At 42.8% G+C, this 20,743-nt stretch overlaps 1 protein-coding gene across 1 annotated transcript in view; it reads left to right on the top strand.

The window, feature by feature from the left end:
* LOC123761054 (uncharacterized) overlaps window positions 1-20,743 on the top strand; it is a 72,818-nt gene that overhangs the window by 35,251 nt on the left and 16,824 nt on the right. The window contains 26 exon segments of the mRNA XM_069339343.1: window positions 571-765; window positions 1,793-1,957; window positions 3,456-3,697; window positions 4,124-4,256; window positions 4,413-4,592; window positions 5,069-5,214; window positions 7,339-7,584; window positions 8,038-8,236; window positions 8,349-8,563; window positions 8,837-8,939; window positions 8,941-8,979; window positions 9,899-10,096; window positions 10,268-10,471; window positions 10,592-10,697; window positions 11,427-11,563; window positions 11,810-11,955; window positions 13,523-13,619; window positions 13,759-13,943; window positions 14,074-14,224; window positions 15,881-16,085; window positions 16,249-16,460; window positions 17,058-17,221; window positions 18,354-18,485; window positions 19,052-19,157; window positions 19,257-19,328; window positions 20,465-20,639. Coding sequence (XP_069195444.1) covers window positions 571-765; window positions 1,793-1,957; window positions 3,456-3,697; window positions 4,124-4,256; window positions 4,413-4,592; window positions 5,069-5,214; window positions 7,339-7,584; window positions 8,038-8,236; window positions 8,349-8,563; window positions 8,837-8,939; window positions 8,941-8,979; window positions 9,899-10,096; window positions 10,268-10,471; window positions 10,592-10,697; window positions 11,427-11,563; window positions 11,810-11,955; window positions 13,523-13,619; window positions 13,759-13,943; window positions 14,074-14,224; window positions 15,881-16,085; window positions 16,249-16,460; window positions 17,058-17,221; window positions 18,354-18,485; window positions 19,052-19,157; window positions 19,257-19,328; window positions 20,465-20,639 — 4,153 coding nt within the window.

Below are 20,743 nucleotides of genomic sequence, written 5' to 3'. Positions count from 1 at the left end.
ATGGTCAATAGTGTTGTCTTATATATTGTGTGAAGCAAAGACTATTGTCCTCTTACCTACAAGAAACCTAATTTAATAATGTACCAACAGTTCCCAGTCATCAGAGATATAGCACTGTCAATTTTTGCAGTTACACGTATCAATATTAGTTTTATCATTGCTGTTGGCAGTGGACTTTTAGAAGCAATAAGTTATAACATTATCAGAGTCGTTATCAGCTCCAAGTACCGATTTGTTAGTGCAGTGTGTGATGGTAGCATAAGATCACTGTGTTTGAAGTTCTAATATATGGTTTAAGACACGATGTTGCCTTACATATAATCGTTGCCGGTGGTGCAGTGCAGCGCATTATAAAGCTAACTTGACGAGCATTGTGTCTGACTATTTGGTCACCATTTGGGCCGGGAGACATCTCCCGTCACGCAGGGGGCAGTTGCGCCTCCACAGATCTCCAGTATCATCTATTGATACTGGTAATGGCTCAAAAGGGCCACCACTTACGGGCTATTCATGCCCGTGCCATCTTTTGGGTGGCTTAATCTTCATCAATCAATCAATCATTGTCTACAGTACGGACTGGGGGCTCGCTACGAGCACGGCCAGCTGCCTCGCCTGAGGGTGGCGCTGGAGGTGTACACGCCCCTCCCGGAGCTCCACACAATCTTCCTGGACCTGTGCGACAACTCCACCGTCACTGATACTAGCTACGATCTCACCATGCAGTACGGACCCACCAACACCCTAAGAATCAACCTCGAACTCCAGGTAAGAATAGAATTGGAGAATATTCGGTGTTGCACATTTTGTTTAATGATATACAAACTAAGTTCTCCCAAATTTGATCAGGTATAGACTTTTTGTTTTATGAACGTCATATCAAACTGGTTTGAATTTGTCTAAATTGACGACGTTTATTGTTAGTATAGAAGCCTAGTTTTATTATGAGTGGATAACTAATTTATTGGTAGTAGATAACTAATTTATTATTAGTTGATAACTAATGTATTATTAGTAGATAACTAATTTATTAGTAAATAACTAATTTATTAGTAGTAGATAACTAATTTATTATTAGTTGATAACTAATGTATTATTAGTAGATACCAGATTTTATTATTAGTAGATGACTAATTTATTAGTAGTAGATAACTAATTTATTAGTAGTAGATAATTAATTTATTATTAGTAGATAACTAATATATTAGTAGTAGATAACTAATTTATTAGTAAATAACTAATTTATTATTAATAGATAACTAATATATTAGTAGTAGATAACTAATTTATTATTAGTAGATACCAGATTTTATTATTAGTAGATAATTAATTTATTATTAGTAGATAACTAATGTATTATTAGTAGGGTAACTGTGTCTTTAGTGACAACGTTTGGAAGTTTGGGTGACCATAGGACTGGTAAACAAGGAAATCTGAAGGAATTAGGATGGCGGGAATTGAGAACATTTGTTATTGAAGACGAGGGTCATATATATATACATAATGTAGACCTAAGTAAAGGAGTGGAAAGTGGCGTGTATACTGAGACTATAAATGACACCTGGGACTAAGAGTTCCAACTAAGTTCACGAGGTTATAGTGAGGGAAGATTTATAACAGGTGTCTGAGAGATAAGGTAATTAGAAGAGTCATATCGGTATCTTTGCTACGACTCTTAATTCGCGAAGTGCATCATGACAGCTGTTACCATGGGCTATTTACACTGTACCTGGAGGGTTCATTAATGCTTATATAGGCATTACAAATGCTATATCGAGCTGGTGTTATATCGCAGCAAAGCGAGAATGGGGTGGAAGGTCAAGCCATCACCGTGCTGCCTCTCAGGTCCCTGGACGAGCACCTCAGTGACACCAGTCTCCAGGCCTCAGGTAGCCTCTCCTGGATGCCCGAGGCCAAGCTCGACCTTACCATCTCTTCTGATGCATCCATCCCCACCAAGGTAACATCCCCACCAAGGTAACATTCCCACGAAGGTAACATTCCCACCAAGGTAACATTCCCACGAAGGTAACATTCCCACCAAGATAACATCCCCTACCAAGGTAACATCCCCACCAAGGTAACATCCCCACCAAGGTAACATCCCCACCAAGGTAACATCCCCCACCAAGGTAACATCCCCACCAAGGTAACATCCCCCACCAAGGTAACATCCCCACCAAGGTAACATCCCCCACCAAGGTAACATCCCCCACCAAGGTAACATCCCCACCAAGGTAACATCCCCACCAAGGTAACATTCCCATCAAGGTAATATTCCCACCAAGGTAACATTCCCACCAAGGAACATCTCCACCAAGGTAACATTTCCACCAAGGTAACATCTCCACCAAGGTAACATTTCCACCAAGGTAACATCCCCACCAAGGTAACATCCCCACCAAGGTAACATTCCCATCAAGGTAACATTCCCACCAAGGTAACATTCCCACCAAGGAACATCTCCACCAAGGTAACATTTCCACCAAGGTAACATCTCCACCAAGGTAACATCCCCACCAAGGTAACATCCCCACCAAGGTAACATCCCCACCAAGGTAACATCCCCACCAAGGAACATCTCCACCAAGGTAACATTCCCACCAAGGTAACATCTCCACCAAGGTAACATTCCCACCAAGGTAACATCCCCACCAAGGTAACATCCCCACCAAGGTAACATCCCCACCAAGGTAACATTCCCACCAAGGAACATCTCCACCAAGGTAACATTTCCACCAAGGTAACATCTCCACCAAGGTAACATTCCCACCAAGGTAACATCCCCACCAAGGTAACATCCCCACCAAGGTAACATCCCCACCAAGGAACATCTTCAAGGAACATACATTGTAAAGAGGAAAATCAGTGTCTAGAAGATAAGACTGAATCATGTCATGTCTCAGTTTATGTTACATCTAATGGGAATAATTCTAGTGATCCTCTTACTAAGTATATGAACTAAAATGGATCAGGGTCGTGCAGTTCATTCCTAATGTTCATGTTACATGACTTTGCTGGCATCATTGTAGAAAATACCACTATAAAATAGACTTTATATGTGGATAGCGTTCCGCTTATGAACGTTTTATCAAATCCAACATATACACAAGGCAAGGCTTATTAGCAGGTACAACGGAGAGAGGAGTGAGGTGTAAGAGGCATGAGTGGAGGGAGAAACATGTGAGGGATTTTGTGTTATAACATGTATAGCTCATGTATTAAATTAGCAAGAGGGAACCAGTGATACATTTTGCTTCAGTGTGTTCGATGGTGTTATTGTGTTTGATGGCTGCAGGGATTATACGCTGCCGCTTAGTGGGGTTTTTAATGTAGTGACCTTGTTAGTAGTTCTGGCTCTGACGTGGGTGTTAGTTGTGGTGCGTGTTTTGTGCACGACATGTGCAACAAGAGTAATAGTAATGTATAAAGATATTAACACTAGCACCGTCTCGTAGCTGATGTTGAAGGGAAGGTTCCCCAAGAAGGAGGAAGGGGAGCTGCAGCTGATGTTGACGACGCCTGTGGAGGGATACGAGACACTGGACATAGCGTGCGAGTACCAGTTGCCTGACGACTACCAGGCCGGCCACCTCACCCTCAGGTTCAGTACTCCTGCAGGCCGAGCCTTCCACCTCACCACAGTTGGCACTACCAAAGATTTTTCCGGCTCCTTCGCCTCACCGTTTGAACCTTTCAGGTAGAGTACAGCACACATTTTCCACTTGGAAATGAGTATATACTGGATTGTGAAATAAGGCACATTTTGTGTAGTAAACTGCAACATCTCCAAGTATAATATCTCGGGCGTATATCACTTTATAATGCCGTTCTTTATCTGCCATTCCTTCCTTCCTCGGTGTTTTTTTCAAGGCAAGTTCTCATTGTCTTGATTGCATCCCGATATGGGGAATCGGCAGATGTTCACCAGGCCGTGGGCCAGGGAAAGGTATTTTTCTATTAATTATCCACACACACACACACACACACACACACACACAGTCACAAACAAACAATGTGTGAATAAAAGTTGAGCTTTGAGTAGCCGTTCACTATTCATCCTTGACTAGCTTGAGAGTATGCTTACCTAGCATACCCTAAACACTAAATACCAACTTAATCACAGAAACGGAACCTTCGCGTGGAAGTTGACAGCCTTAGATGTTCTCAAGTCTCAGCTGCTGACTAAGTTGGGCTGGGAAGGAGGCGACATCGTGTTGGATGCCACTGTTAAATTCCAGCATAATTTCATTCGTGAGGTGAGTCATTGAAGTTTGATCGAATGGCGTGTTTATTACATTTTAATATAATTTCTTGAACTGTTTCTTATTTTGCCGCAATAAAACGTTTAAAAGAAGAAATACCACGGCTCTAACACTTAATATTAATACTAGTTTGATTCCCTTTCTTGTCAGTTGGATGGGACCCTTGAGACGCCGTGGGAGGACCTGGAACACTCCAGACTCCGGCTGGAGGGCACGCCGCAGGAGGGCGGCTACAGGAACCGGCTGGTGCTGGAGGGATCTGGACACACCTACCGAGGCGACCTCTTCTGGAAATACCGAGAGGAGAATGACTGGGAGGTGGACATCCAGGTCAGAATTTTATTACAATATTGCATTAGAGTTTATTATTTCTTTCAAATGTCGGTAAATTTGTTTGTTTGATCATATACGATCTGTGTATTTTATCCTCACCCTCATTACGGTATAGTATTTACAGATTGCGGTATAGAGAAGCCTATATTTTTGTATGAAATGCCAATAAACAATTTGACTGAACACAGAACATTTTCTATCTAAGACAGCTTGACTACTGTGTTTCTGTTGTATTAAAATCTGGCTAACCTATCATAACTTAATGCAGTCTAATCTAAACCAGCCTAACCTAATTAGGGCCAAACCTAACGTAATATATCTTAGTTAAACTAACATATTAGCTAATCCCGCCTATCCTAACGACCTAATCAGTTTGTAGAATTAGAAAACGAGCTATGTATGCTAGGCCAAAGGGTAGAGTTTGACAACACATGCATGTATGTGGAAGACGTGTGTTGTTGTTGTTGTTGCAGGTGGAGCGGGAGTACGGGGGAGAACACGGCAGGTACACCGTCCACCTCGGCCTCACTAACCTCCACTCACAGCCGCTCAAGGTGGCGCTGCGCCTCACCACGCCTCACCAAGCCTTCAAGAGCCTCAAGATCGATCTTCTGCTACAGTAAGTCTCCAGATACACAAGTTTTTCAAGGCTGGATTAAGGAGGAATGTGCCAATGTTTCATAGGAGAGTGGAATATGGTTGAAATAAGTTGAGTAGTCACACACAGCAACCCGTCCTCGACTCAAGTCCATTACACCCAGCGGTCAACCCCACAGACGCATTCATAAATTTTAACATGCTGTTCATTCAAAACGGGAAATTTCTCAAGTATAAATTAATATTATAATATATTAGCATATTGTGTATATATAGGTATAGGATAGGTTAGGTTAGGTGTTTAGGTTCTGTTGGCGATTATTTGTATTTGTAGTACGTGGGTGAAGCATTTATAGCGTTGTGATTCGAACAAAATTCGTCAGTGAAACACTTGTTCCGGATATGTTCGAACGTCAGCAGTTGTGAGTCGTGTGTAAACCGCTTTTCATTCATAAACAGGGGGTTTGGCGGGTGGATGGAATCACTTTTGGATCTTTGTTTGGAGGACGGGCTGCACACAGAGATCACACTAACGTGATGCATCAACTGAATAAATCCACAAGGGCCGTGACGAGGATTCGAACCAGCTCAGTCGATTAAGGCAGTGTCTGGGATGCTCCCGGACGCAGGTTCGAATCCTCGTCACGGCCCTTGTGGATTTGTTCAAGTTGAGTAATGGTGCGTGATTCAGTGGTTCACGAGACAGTACAGTAGTTCATGTTATCATCACAAACTGTCTTCATCAACTAAAGCCAAATGCTCGTTAATCTAGCCACCAAATGAAGGAAAAACACTTTACACACGACTCACATCGGATGACGTATGTACTTGTCTCAAGCAGGGCTTCGTTCACGCCTTCTGCTCGAATCGTGTCTCTATAAATGCTTTATCCACGTACCAGTACTTGCTAATAGAACCTAACCTCCTAACCTAAATTAGTTACCTATTCAACACATTCTAGTTTCTAATAACATTAATTTATGTCTGAGAAATACAAATTTTGTGAGTACCAGTATGTTAAACGTACTGCGTAGAACCAACACAGTACGTTAAACTAATATTAGCTCTGGTGACACATTAAGACACCAAAGTCTCGAACATTTGTAAGTCGTGTGTAAAGTTTTTCAGTCAGTAAACAAAAGGGTTTAGTGGCTTGATTAACGAGCATTTGGCCTTTGTTTATGAGGACGGGCTGCATGAAAGGTTGTTGATAAACTCAAGTGGTTCAGGCTACCTAGACCACCGAGTCCTTAACAGTACCTTATGTAATGCGAAATAATAACATACTTAAATAATTGAAGCGATTTAAAGTAGTTGAGAAATATGATGATGTGGCTCTAGTATAATGTGAGCTATGTGTGATGTGGAGCTTGGTATAATGTGAAGCATGGTACGAGGTGGAACCTGGTATGCAGTGGAGCTTGGCACAATACCTGGAGTCTACTGGAGTGGGTTCAGGAATATCAACCCTCCACACTGAGCCTGGGGCCAGGCTTGACTTGTTACACATTGGTAACATAGATTGTTACTTGGAGCGACCCTGACGACCCACATATCCACTACAACACAGCTCCTCCGCTACTTCCCCCACCAACTTTAATTATTTTTTGAACACGTTCACTTTTGTTCCTGCAATATTTGTTCCTGCACTTTTGTTCTCGTGTTTGCTTGGCCGGATATTGAATAGCTGTGACGCTCTGATGAAGAGCCATAGAACTCTGATATTCATACTGTGTTCCCTGATTGTGTCTATGGCGTCTGTGTAGAGCTTTGTATGATCCAAAGCTAAATGTGATTTGGAGCCTTGTATGATGTGAAGGGTAGTATGATGTGGAGCCTGGTATATGTCCACTTTACGAAAACTATTCTGGCAATGTTTAGTGTTTCATATTTTGCAAAATTTTAATTAGCATCATTAATTGTTATTAGCCCCATTAATTCTAACTAACACCATTAATTTATTGAAGACTGATTTATAAATAATTGACGTATGTGTTCAACAATAAAGCCCATTGATGTAATAAGTGGCGTCATCGAGAGCATCATAGTGCTGAGCTTCATCAATTCCATTTTATCATACAACGTTACTACTGCTGCTCCTACGAGTACACCTCATTAATCGGGTGCCTCTCATCCTCATCCTCAGACCATCACAAGCCCCTTACCAGCTCAAAATCGTTTGGGAGACTCCTGTTGGCTCCGGTGATCTCGAGCTCGTCTTCAAGAGCTTCTCTTTCAGTAAGGTGGAGGGCAACGTGTCCCTGAAGGTGGTGCAGGAGGAGGGTCCGGACAGGTCCTACGCCGTGGAGCTGGACCTTACCAATGGCTCGGCGCAAGATATGATTGACGTAGTGGGCAGCGTCGACGTCAAGAGCAATGACGGCTACTGGGAGTGAGTAGTTACTTGTAGCTGTTTCAATCATCCTTAATAATAAAAACATTTAGTTTTAGCCCAGACATAAACTTGTGTAGACCTTGATATTTTACTTTTGTTTCTAAAGATGTTAATAATGTTTAGGCTAATACCTATCTTTCGTGCAGCTTTATTAATAAACAAAATGTAGTGGGTGGTTATTTATTTGAACAAATACACTACACTGTGTAGTGTAAGGGTTATTTATTATTTAAAGGAATTGCAGAAGGCATATTGGCCCATGCGAGGCAACTCCTATATATATCCAACCGAACTTATTCATATATATATATGTCTAACCTACTCTTGAGACAGCAAAGCGATTCCACGTTTATTATCTTATTAACAATAGTGTGATTTTATTGCTACTATGACTATTCACTTACCATTTCGTTGTTGTTGTTATTAACTCAAACCAACTTGTGAGTGCAGCCACCTGGTGGTGAAGGGGAGGGTGCTGCAGGTGTCGTCAGCGCCGGGGGAGCTGAGCCTGTACCTGCTGTGGCCTCGTCTTGAACCCATCACATTTAAGGCCCTCGCTGAGCATTATCACGACCACGACGGCTTCCGCGTCATTAAGCCCACCATCACTCTTGACCTCTCCAGGTCACGCTACAGCTTCGCCGGCGAGGTGAGTTCGCCTTGTGCCTCCACGCACAGCCACACATAGAAGTGAAGACACAATCCGAATTTTGATTTAGTGTATCCGTAATGGCATTACATTGATTTCAACTTATCTGCAGTTACGTAAAGACGACCGTCGGCTGAACCTGACGGGAACGCTGGACTGGGAGCGAGGGTCATCGGCGCCCCAGCAGGTCGTCCTCCACTCCAGCCTGGTGTTCAAAGGAGATGCCATAGACGGCCTCCTGACCTTCGACCTGCCCATGGTGCAGGGCTGGCACACCAACAAGGCCGACATCCACTACGAGGCCCATGACGAGAGGCACTGGTTCAGGTGAGTGCCACCATATTCTGCACAAATATGCGAAATATTTGGGAAAATAAAAACAAACTTTGCATTAACCTAGATAAACCAGCAGACATTGTTATATATTTATATTTTTTAATTACATAGTATTAAGGAATGTTTGTGATTTACAATTCAATTAGAAACGGGATAACTGCTTGTTGCTTTAAGTCACGTGTAAGTTATAGGAAGCATAACCCGCTTCACCAAGCTGGTGTTATCTGCATGCAGCATATATATACCAGTTGTGTTCTCTGGTAGGACAACCATAGAGACGGGGTCAGAGGTGACGACAGTGTCAGGCAACATTTTGGGTCAAGGCTTCCCTGCAGGTGACGGGGTTATTACCGTCACTTCCTCCCTCAGTCTGGGACAAACAGCCCATCATTCTCAATTTTAAGCAGGTATGTGTGTGTGTGTGTGTGTAATTACCCAAGTGTAGTTATAGGACGAGATCTTCGCTCGTGGTGTCCCGGCATTCCAGTACTCTTTGTCATGTAACGCTATGAAACTACTGATAGTTTTGGCCTCCACCACCTTCTAACGTAACTTGTTCCTACCGTCTACCACTCTGTTTGCAAAGGAGAACTTTCTAACATTTTTCTGTACCTTTGTTAACTTACCTTGAATCTATGACTTCTTGTTCTCGTAGTTGTACGTTTCAAGAATTCCTCTTTGTCAGTTTTCTCAATTCATGTTACTATTTTGTATGTGGTGATCATATCTCTTTTTCTTTTATCTTCTAGCCTTTGCATATTTAACACCTCAAGCCTCTCCTTCTAGCTCTTATTTTTAAGTTCCGGAAGCCATTTAGTAGCATGTGTGCACTTTTCCATTTTATTCATGTGCTTTTTGAGATATGGGTACCACACAACAACAGCTGCATATTCCAATTTTGGTCTCAAAAATGTCGTAAACAATTTCTTTAACATTTCATCATCTATGTATTTAAATGCAATTCTGAAGTTGGGAAGCATAGCACATTAGCATAGCATAGTATCCTTTATGTGGCCTTCTGGTGACAGTACTATCCACAACCACCCCTAGAGTATGTGTACTCATCTATTTGTGCCTGCAGGATCGAACTCTAGCTCTTGAACTCCGCTTATGTGTGTGTACAAAACAATAATTTACCAATATTAAGGCATTGGTAGTTATTAATATCGATACCGAGATGCGACTCGTAATGTGAAATTTATCTATATAACATCTTTGGTATTTATTTAATTTGTGTATCAAATGTTTCTTGTGGTACTGAACAATTACAGTAGACTGTTTATAAGTGTTGCCTTGAGTAACTGTTTAGTCATTTTGGGGCTTCAGGAGCTGACGGAGGAAGGGTACGAGGGTGACTATAACTTGGAGTGGCCCCGAAGGCACAACTCCACCTCGCCCTGGGAACGCAGTCCCGTCCACGCCTCCCTCAAGCATCGCTTCCTGCCGTCAGGACACCGTGGTACTCTGCAGATCACGGGAGATTTCACACAGAAAATGCCCGTCCAGATCGACTATGGTTTTAAGGTGAGAGACAGCTGCTGGTGATGCAGTTGTTCTAGAGGAAAGTGTTAATTAGAACTGTTGAAGAATAGGAGAGATTCGACTCCCTCTATATTAAACACTGATTAGCACTTTCTGTATGTCATAGGTCTATATGGGAGTGATGTATGGGGTATTAAGTGTATACTTGTTTAGTTCCCTGTGACGGGGGACGTGACGATGGAGCTGGGGGCCACGTATCGTCTCTTTGTACTGAAGGTGAAAGTGGAGCGCCTCACCGCTGTGCTCCCTCAAGGCATCGTCAAACGCCGCACTTCCTTCGAGTTCGACAACGCCCTCTGGCCTTTTGGAATATCCTCAACTACAGAAACTAACCCTAAAACGGATACGGAATTAGAGGTTCGTATCATACTATGTTTATGCAAATGTAATAGTGCAATGACCGAGTAATTTGTGTATTTCTACTATGAAGTACTGCAAAGGGAGAGTTTGTATATTGGTGTGTGTACGATGTGACAGACAGTGACGACGGTGGAGGTGTTCGACCTGTACGATGTGACCAGACGCATCACCATCAGCCTCCTCCACAACACTGCTCAGTCCGGCACACGCTTCTCCATCAAGGGTATGTATCGTACGCGCTCTTCTTCCTCTCTCACTAAGGTAATGCTGTATGAATGCCTTTTAAACTAATTATAGTTTCCGGATATAATACCATGTTGCCTGCCTTGAGTATTAGTGACAACTGCGGTGCATTTATCATTGCAAGGTATAATAGAGCATGAATATTTAGAAACAAACATCATGTCTTTAATGAATTATGATGATTGTGATTTCAGTGTCAGAATGCAGCAGTTTAAAGGGGAAAAGTTTCTTGGAATCAGAGCAGCTTTGGTAGGAAGAAAGTGCGGGGGGTAGAGGTGGGGGCGAGGCCCCAGCGTGCATGACATGCCAGCGGGTTTAATATATACAGTGAGAAGTACACGTACCGTTTCGGAAGTCTGGGTATACAGCATCGAAGGTTGCATTATAATTATAATTTGAGTATATCGTTAAGAGAGAGATAAAAATAGGATAAAGACAAGATAAAGAAATAGTGGAGGGCGAGAAGAAAGCGAAGGATAGAGGACTATAAAAGAAGCATAATGAATCGTAAGATAATCATAAGAAGGATGAAGAGTAGATGAGAAAATATGGAGAAAGGGAGGCGCAAGAAAAAATAGCGGGAAAAAGAGGATTACATGAAGTAGAAAGAGAGGTAAAAATTAGGCAAATTGACAAACCATTTCTCATATTATTGTATCAAGTCAAAAAAGCGTGTATCCATGAAGAGGTGTGTGTGTGTACCCGCCAGGGAACGTGCTGGACCGGGAGGTGGTGCTGGCCATGGGCTACCGCCTCACTCACCACAACTTCCACACCAGCTTCCTTCTCTCCTGGTCTCAAGACGAGAAGATCGAATTTGATTTCGACTGGAAGGACGTCTCCAAGGTATGTTGGAGACGATCTGTATACCTTACGCACACACACACACACGCACACACACTAATAATAATAAACAACTAGGTGAGTATACTCTCTCTCTCTCTCTCTCTCTCTCTCTCTCTCTCTCTCTCTCTCTCTCTCTCTCTCTCTCTCTCTCTCTCTCTCTCTCGTTTAGATGTATATACAATTATGTTATGTTATGACCTGTTATGACCCTGCCTTGTTTCTCTGATGTACCTGTTCACCCTCCAGGGGTTCACCAAGGAGCACATTTTGAGGGGAAAATTCTCGCAACCTTACCGCACTGTGCTGCTCGACGGGTTCTACAAGCGCTCCTCCAGGAACATCAACGCCTACATCACCTTCAACTGGGACGTCGACGACAGCGATGATCCCAGGTGAGATCTCAACCACAAATCCAGTCAAGATCTCACTGTAGAATGAAATATATATTCATGAGAGAAGACTCACTAGCGAGTGATTGGTGTATGTAAGTGGGGAAAGAACAGTAAGAATCCCTAATTATCTGTACCAACTACATGTAATAACCAATAGCACTCAGGTGTGTACCACTTATGTATGTGTAGAGCAAAGCCAAGAGGAAAGTAAACCTGCTTTGTAGATGAAAAGTTTCGCCTGGAAGGTCTTTATCAGTTATATTGGATCAAGTCATTCGCAAAACGTCATCTTCACATAAAGTCTGCACACAACTTGGTGGTTCTCGACACCGTTGTCAGCATGTTGTGGCTTCGATAGTACAGTAGGGTTCGTTCTCTAATCATAATCGGGGATCCCAGGTTCGAATACCTGGAGGGACAGAAATGGTTAGGCAAGTTTTCTTTCACTTAATGCATCTGTTCACCTAGCAGTAAATTGATAACCGGGAGATAGTCATTTGTTGTATGTATATATATATATATATATATATATATATATATATATATATATATATATATATATATATATATATATATATATATATATATATATATATATATATATGTAATATGATGTGTGTGTGTGTATAAATCACGAAATGTGACAGTGTCAGACCACGAAGGAAGAATTGAAACTGGAATTTCCTTAAGTACTTTCGTATTTAATATTACATCTTCAGAAGGATCCTTCTAAAGATGTATTATTAAATCTGTAAGTACTTAAGGAAATTCCTGTTTCAGTTCTTCCTTCGTGGTCTGACAACAACACATGACAATCTCCCGGTTATCAATTTACTATATATAAATAGATGATGTCTTACCTAATAGCCAGAACGCACTACTTGACCTAGTATGTAATGACCGATTTGCTTAATAGGCAGAGTGATATTTGTTATTTTTCAAATACTGTATGTCTTTTTCAAATTCATTTATTTAGGGTAATATTTTTTATTATATTAAGAACATGAATTACTGACTTAGTTACGTTAGGTTTGATAACATTTCTATGTTAGTTTGAACTCAAAAACTTTAAAATCATATACAGTATAATATAATGGAAAGCAGGCGATGAGTCACAATAACGTGGCTAAAGTATGTTGACCAGAACACACACTAGAAGGTGAAGGGACGACGACGTCCCCTCACCTTCTAATGTGTGGTCTGGTCAATATAATGGAAAGCTTTATCATGCCATTAGAACAATATATTGGACTGAGCCTTCATATTGGTTGAAACAGTTGCCATGTTGGAAGCTTAGTGTAGCAGTTCCCTTGCCTCGAGCCCCATTAAGTTATGTCTTAATTACAGAAACCCGAGTGCTGAGACCATTGGGTCTGGGGGGAACTCTTGGAGCCGCACCAGCATACTAATAACCCTGAAATTTCGATTTCTTTGGGGGTCAGCTGAATGTCATAAGGATGTTGCAGGTGGCGAAGTGGCAACACCTGTCTTTATTTATGGTTAAATTAACATTGCGAACTCATTATAATGGCCGCTTTTAACTTTTCTTGCGTGGTTGTGTTGACAGCGAGGTGACCGGTCGGTTGACATGGGCGGACGAGAGCACGACAGGGAACCGGCTTCACAAGGGCCTGATCAGTCTCACACACCCGCTCCTACAGGAGGTCAGTGTCTCATGTTAGCGTCACATTGCATATACCATCCCTGCTCATGGCTAGTGATACTCATGTTTCACTCATGTGTAGTGAAACACCCTCCATCAACATGACCAACATACCACTAGGACGTGTATTATACCATCAGGACGTGAAGCTAGCGGGAGAGCTACGGCAGAATGCCCGGGAGTTGATCGCGGCGGATGTGAAGCTGGAGTACTCGCAGGGTTCCCAGGATGATCTGACGGCGACGCTGGTGGTGACGAAAGACACGGCGCACGATGGAGCACTCGTCTTTACCGGCACCACCTCCCTCCTTCACCCGGCTTCCAAGTAAGCCCCTTATCAACCTTTTGATAATGATTTTTTATATTTAACTGACCGTTTATCCGTTCATAGCTTACGCTTGTATATTTATTAATGGTTTATGCGTGTTAATTTCTTTTCGGTTTGCCTGGCTTAGCTTGAGTGTGGAGACCAACGGGACAGTGAGTTTCGGGTCAGCCAGATACGGTCTGGAGCAGGACCTGAGCTACACCAACCTCACCGGTCACCAGCACACCGCGCACCTCCTCACCACGCTCCACCCTCTCCAGAAGACCCTTCACATCTCGGTGAGGCTCTCCTTACACATGGACTTCATCCACAAGGATTGCTCCATACAGCCACGGGCTTCCTTCCTGCAAGCTCGGCGTTCGATCCCCCTATGGTTCATTCGCTTGCTACACTTCCTACACTGTTCACCGCTTTGAATGGCACTGACACCACTTTATGAAGACCTCTAATGATGCCTCCTGCACGCGGTGACATTCTCTTTATTAATGAGTTGCCTCTGATGACTCTTAGTGAGTTTCTCTTGTATCTGTCTCTCAGATACATGGAGCTATTGTAACCAACATGGCGCGGAGGGTCAGGTATTGTAACTAATAGTCATAGAGGTTTAGGTATCGTAACCAGTAGTACAATAAGTGCTAGGTATCGTAACGAGCTGTACAATAAGTGCTGGGTATCGTAACCAGCTGTACAATAAGTGCTGGGTATCGTAACCAGCGGTACAATAAGTGCTGGGTATCGTAACCAGCGGTACAATAAGTGCTGGGTATCGTAACCAGCAGTACAATAAGTGCTAGATATCGTAACCAGCGGTACAATAAGTGCTGGGTATCGTAACCAGCGGTATAATAAGTGCTAGACATCGTAACCAGCAGCTATCTAGGCGAGTGCGTGTTTTGGGACACGGATAACCTAATTACAGTTTGGCTTAACTAGATAATGTAATTATTCTCAAATCACAACACGGGTATTGTGATTTGCCCTCTGACAACTGAGTGGACAGCTTCGGATTCGTAGTCCTGAGGTTCCGGGTTCGATCCCCGGTGGAGGCGGAAACAAATGGGCAGAGTTTCTTTCACCCTGATGGGCCCTGTTCACCTAGCAGTAAATAAGTACCTGGGAGTTAGACAGCTGCTACGGGCTGCTTCCTTGAGTTGTGTAACAAAAAAGGAGGCCTGGTCAAGGACCGGGCCACGGGGACGCCAAGCCCCGAAATCATCTTAAGATAACGGGTTGATCAGCTACACGAATCAGCACCTGAGGATGATCTTGTAGGCATTCAGTGCCTAAGGTACTCTAGAAAATTGGGCAAAGAAAGAAAGGAGTGAGACAATTTAGTAGGTGGATTTAAAGCCACCACACACAACAAGGATGAAAGCTAAACAGAACAGAGTATGACATAAACATACGCAGTAGACGGTAGACATTCAACTCAATTAAGAATTAAGACAAACGTAAGAATATTTTTATGATAATTATAATGCTATATGGGTGTATGAATAACTTGTAGGGGTGTCAGGAATGTGTAACTTTTGTTTAACTTTTAGGAGTGACAGGAATATAATTGTGGTAGAGGTTACAGGAATATGTAACTGGTAAGACTCACAAGAGTGTATAAAATGTCTACTTGTGACATACCAGAAGGGAATACTATTTTTCATATATATGTGAGTGACTGTAAAAGGAGAGAGGAAAGTAGCTTTATGGTCTAATATTAGAATTTATGACAAAACTATGTAATTTAATTTATCACACTAGAATACTCTGAGATCACTACAACGGATGCGAGAAAGTGTTGAGGCAATATAATGGAGAAGTCTTGGGGATGTGTGTGTCTGAGGAGGGGATTGTTCGAGCGCAAGTTCGATCCTTTCGCATTCCCTTAATATTTTCGCATTAAAACACTTAGTTTACACACAAATTTCTCAATTGCTTAGTTGGAAACGTGGAGGAAGCTGGTGGACATCGAGATGGAGGTGGAGCAGGACAACCAGGGCCGGTGGAAGGTGGCAACGACTAGCTCCCCTGGCCAGGCGCCCCTCTTGACCTACCTGCAGGTGCATCCCGCCCATCCCGTCCTCACCATCACCTTCGACAACCTCCTCTCTAATGACACCACCTACGACACTTCGTTCCCCAGGTGTAAGTGGTCGGCTTTGGCACATGAACAGACCGTGGATATGATATTAATGGGAGATGTGAGTTGTGGGCTGAGTTAGTGAGACAACAGTTAGTTGCCCCTCTCGAAGGGTGGGCAATGTAACTAGATGTTACCTTTCGCTTCATCAAGGTTTTCTCTGGCCAGATATTGCGGAACAAGTGGTGATTGAAGGCGGTATAGAGGATCACCGCAATGCTCGCTTCTCTATGAAGCACTTGCAGCCCGCGTGGCTCAGAGGAGAGGCGGCCGAGGTATCCGAGTGGATTTCTGATGCAAACTTCTTCTTCCGTCTGAACCATTCCCGGCTCCTCACCTCGCGCCTTTCCTGGAGACCCGAGATGAAGCTTGAGCTGATGGTAAGATCTTCGTATGTCTGTGGATGGCACACACACCTCTTAAGTTCTCTTAGGCGTGCGATATCATTGGGAGCATAACAAAGCTTGGAAGGTTAAGAATGAATCTGTCACATATCGAGGAAGACCGGGTAAAAGGGAACGTGCATATTGTAGATAGTTTGTAGTGAGGATTCTGTTTATTAAAAATTGTAGCAAATATCGTTAATAATGAACATCGTTTGTAATGCAGCTCGTGTACAGAAAGTCTTGATTTTTAATGTCATCTATTGTTAGGATCCCGTTTAGCGAAAATCGTGAATAATGAAAATCGTCACGCGGACGACGATACAATCTTCTCTCGGGCAGTGCCGGCAATCTCTGCTAGTTATTTACACTTAGGGGTTAGTGGGTTACGAGAGAGATTGACCACTACCGCAGTGTAGAAGGTTAGTGCATGTGGAAGAGTGTGTTGAGATGCGAGTTTCACGAACAATAAGTGAACATGGGCGAACATTTGTGATGTATACAGAAGTGCCTTAATATTTCTGAATTAAAAATAAATTATTATTACCTCTCTTGATGTTCACAAAAATGTTCATGCTTATCCTTTCCCTGAAGAACGAAGTTGCGGAGGTGATCGGTGCGTCGCACGACCTGCGCCAGAACTTGGAGGACTGGGTGATGGGCTCCCTGGAGGTGGCTGCAGACGAGGTCCTCATCCGTGCCCAACCCATCCTCAAGGACTTGGTCAGAGTTGTCAGACCACTTCTTCTGGACTTCAGGTGCCTTCTTGGGCTCACTAAAGGGAAATAATTTGAATAAATTAAATCATAAGTCATCCTCTACAGTTTTCAGAAACTGATAACTAGAATATATTAATTAATATTAAGGAAACAATGGTAACACGTAAATGTTCATAACATCATGTTCTAAAAGTTTACTATGAGGGGGAAATCTCGTGGATTTATTATCTAAACATCAGCAAAACCAAATTGCATCTTGCAGCCGCTCTGAACTTGCAACACTGCAGACACTAGTTCCATCCCGGTGTCGAGCTGAATAATGGGAGCTGTTGGCTACGTGTGCCAAAAGTGGTGACCTGCATAAACCATAGGCCACGGGGGAGGTTTACACTCTCTTCGGTGTAAACTGTACTACACTATCATAACCGCGAAGGGGGAGGAGCCACCTACCTTCTTCATTCAATCTTGAAACAACCTTTGAATCTCCAGATATTTAAATACTTTATTGCGTAACAAATAACACTGAATATTGAACAGATTTAGTAGCTAGATACCTGGTTGATGGGGTTCTGGGAGTTGTTCTACTCCCCAAGCCCTGCCCGAGGCCAGGCTTGACTTGTCCACTAGGCTGTTGCTTGGAGCGGCCCGCAGGCCCACATACCCATATATAGATAGAATATATTCGACATACCAAATCCTTTGGATTGTACGTGAGAGACTTCTTTTCCATGGTTTAGTGAGCTACGCCATGCTTTGGAATTCCCAAGGTTTGTATAATCTAAAGATGTATACACTTCGAGCAGTTATTTCGAGGTTCCTGGTTATTCCTGCACGGGTTCGCCATAGCCAGTGCTACTTGCAACTTTTGTTTCGAGAAGCTGAATCTAACAACAACAACAACATGGCGACTCCTCTCTGGCTGATGTTATATCCTCATCTTCCGTCTCAATTATCTCCACCGGCAATTCTTGCGGGCGAGATAGTCAAATGCGGCGTGAACTCTCCTTAGAATGTTTCCTTCCTCTTACAGACCCCTAAATTTTGCTCTCTCGGTACGTCACCCCATACGGACCAAATATATTAATTGTTTATTAATTGTGATAATAAGTGCAGAGAGTGCCACTCGATATACCCGGTGTTGATATAAAGAGCAGCGTCGTGCCTCCGTCAGGAATGAGTCCCGGGAGTTCGTAGCGGACCTGTGGCTTCTCTACAACAACATCAACTCGACGGCGATGGAGCTGCAGATTCTGGAGTCTGTTAGGTTCGTCGTCAGCAGCGTCATGGTGACCCTGGAGGAAATGTAGGTTCTCAACACCCAGTTAAACCAAATTAAACATTTCATTAATAAACGGTTGTAAAATTTAAATAGTTTGCACAAAATTTCGATATATTATTTACATGTTAGGAGAAATTCAAAATAAGGAATCATTACAGTTGTGGCTGAAGTGAATAATTGTACACAGTTGTGGCTCTGTAGCCCCTAAATGGTTCACTGATCTCCACTAATCAACTATTCCATGTTTTAAATTGTTTGAAGAATTATTTTAGATTTAGCTTATACAATGAATACACTTCCATTATATGTGTTGCTTAAGGTAACGTTTATATAAAACAATCTTATATCGGAATTTATCGTTAGTGACAACAATATGATTGTATTCGTTATTATACTAATGTTATGCAGAGAATGTCACAATAACGTGGCTGGAAATTAATAACCCAACTCACACATATGAAATGAAAGTTTCATACGATTAGGTCCGTCCTGGACCCTTATCACACAAGACAACTTGATAAGGGTGCAGAATGGACGGAAACGCCATCACTTGACTTTCTTTCTAATGTGTGGCACTAATGTTATGGCAGACCAGCCGTCCAGCGCCTGAAGGCCCGCCTGGAAAGCGGCGTACTGCGTGGCGCCCTTAAGACCATTCTCGACAAGCTCCGAGGCTTCTACCTCCAGCTCTTCTTAGTGAGTCTTCTCCTACCCACTGTTTATCTCATATACAAATATCTTCTTCTGTTTATGTGTTAAAGCAGACACTCACTCGTGCCTCTTGGCCTCCTGCAGGAGCCGTCTGGACCAGGGCTGAAGGAGAAGTTGAGTTCGCTGCTGTCCACCTTCGCTGAGATGCACGACCAGGTTCGTCGCTTCCACGTCCCTCTCACTCTCACATGTACATGCTTACGCTATATGTATTCTCAGGTGTTATTAGTGTCACGGTTGGGTCCTCTCCTAAAGCACACTGCACAAAATTATACCGTACAAAAGTGCACTCTACAAAAGCGGAATGTACAAAAGTGTACTAGACAAAACAGCTTAGCGTGACGAAAGTAACCATGGAAGCAATAATGGTTCATCCATTAATTTTTCGCCCCAAAGAGCAGATTTCTTTAAGAAATTATCAATATTAGTGGCACTATTTTTTTCCTTTTCTGGTTTAAGTGCCCAGATCTTTAGTACGATACATTAAGACGAATTGCGCTTTACAATACCTCAGTTACAATACCTGCTGCTCAGTAAGCAGCAGTAAGCTCAATAAGGCACTGAAAGCTCTACACGTAACGTCAAGCTTATGAGCCAACAAGCTCGATAAGGAATGGCACACGCTAACGAGATCATCAAGCTTAAGAAGCAACGTCGAGCTTGACAAGTTGTACGAGCAACGTTAAGATCAAGAAACTACGCCAAGCTTAACAGGACAGAGTCAAGCTCTACAAACAAGGCCAATCTCACCAAGCAATGATTTTTTTTCTGATTAGGGAATAATTGTGTTAATATTCTTGTGATCAACACATGTGATGACCAATAGCCTGCTTCACGCGCCTCTGTCACAAGGGATTATTAATTAATAATCCCTTGTGACAGGGTAATTAATAATCCCTTGTGAATAATTAATTAATAATAATAATAATAATAATAATTAATAATCCTCTTGGTTGCCAGTCACCTTCGGGAGTCACCAGGTACAACACGCAAACAACCACAGCGTCAATGATGAACTGGACGAATGATTTTGTGGAATGTATTTGAACAACGAAATGAACTTTATTCATTTTTTATTATTATTTTTTTGCTTGTAAAAGATTACAGGATGGTATAGACATGGTAAGTTAGAGCAGCATCATGGTAAGCTCTGACAGCAACCTGAAAAGCTATCATAGCAATCTGGTAAGCTTTGACAACATCCTGGTAAGTTATACTGACTGACTGGTCGGAGGTGAAGTTGGCTAATTAACGCAGTACCGAGAGCACTCTTCTCTCTCTCTCTTGTGCAGATGGCGAAGCGCCTGTACCTGTGGATGAGCAAAGCTGTCCAGGGGTTCACGGACCGGGTGGGGGAGTGGCTGAGGCGCAAGTGGAGGGCCGTCTACGACAACTACAAGCCCCACATCCTCAGGACATTCGATGACGTGGAGACCAACGCCTGGATCTTCGCCGAGAACCTTATTGGTTAGTTCAGAGTCTCACACCTTGCACCCACAATGTTCAGGGATGGTTGTTATTCAGATACGCACACACAAACATACACACACAAGCATACGCACATGTTTGAT

This window comes from Procambarus clarkii, chromosome 41, assembly GCF_040958095.1.
Source record: "Procambarus clarkii isolate CNS0578487 chromosome 41, FALCON_Pclarkii_2.0, whole genome shotgun sequence".
Classification (NCBI taxonomy): Eukaryota; Metazoa; Arthropoda; class Malacostraca; order Decapoda; family Cambaridae; genus Procambarus; species Procambarus clarkii.
Note: the sequence above shows the minus strand (reverse complement) of the source record. Positions and strands in the feature narration are given on the sequence as shown.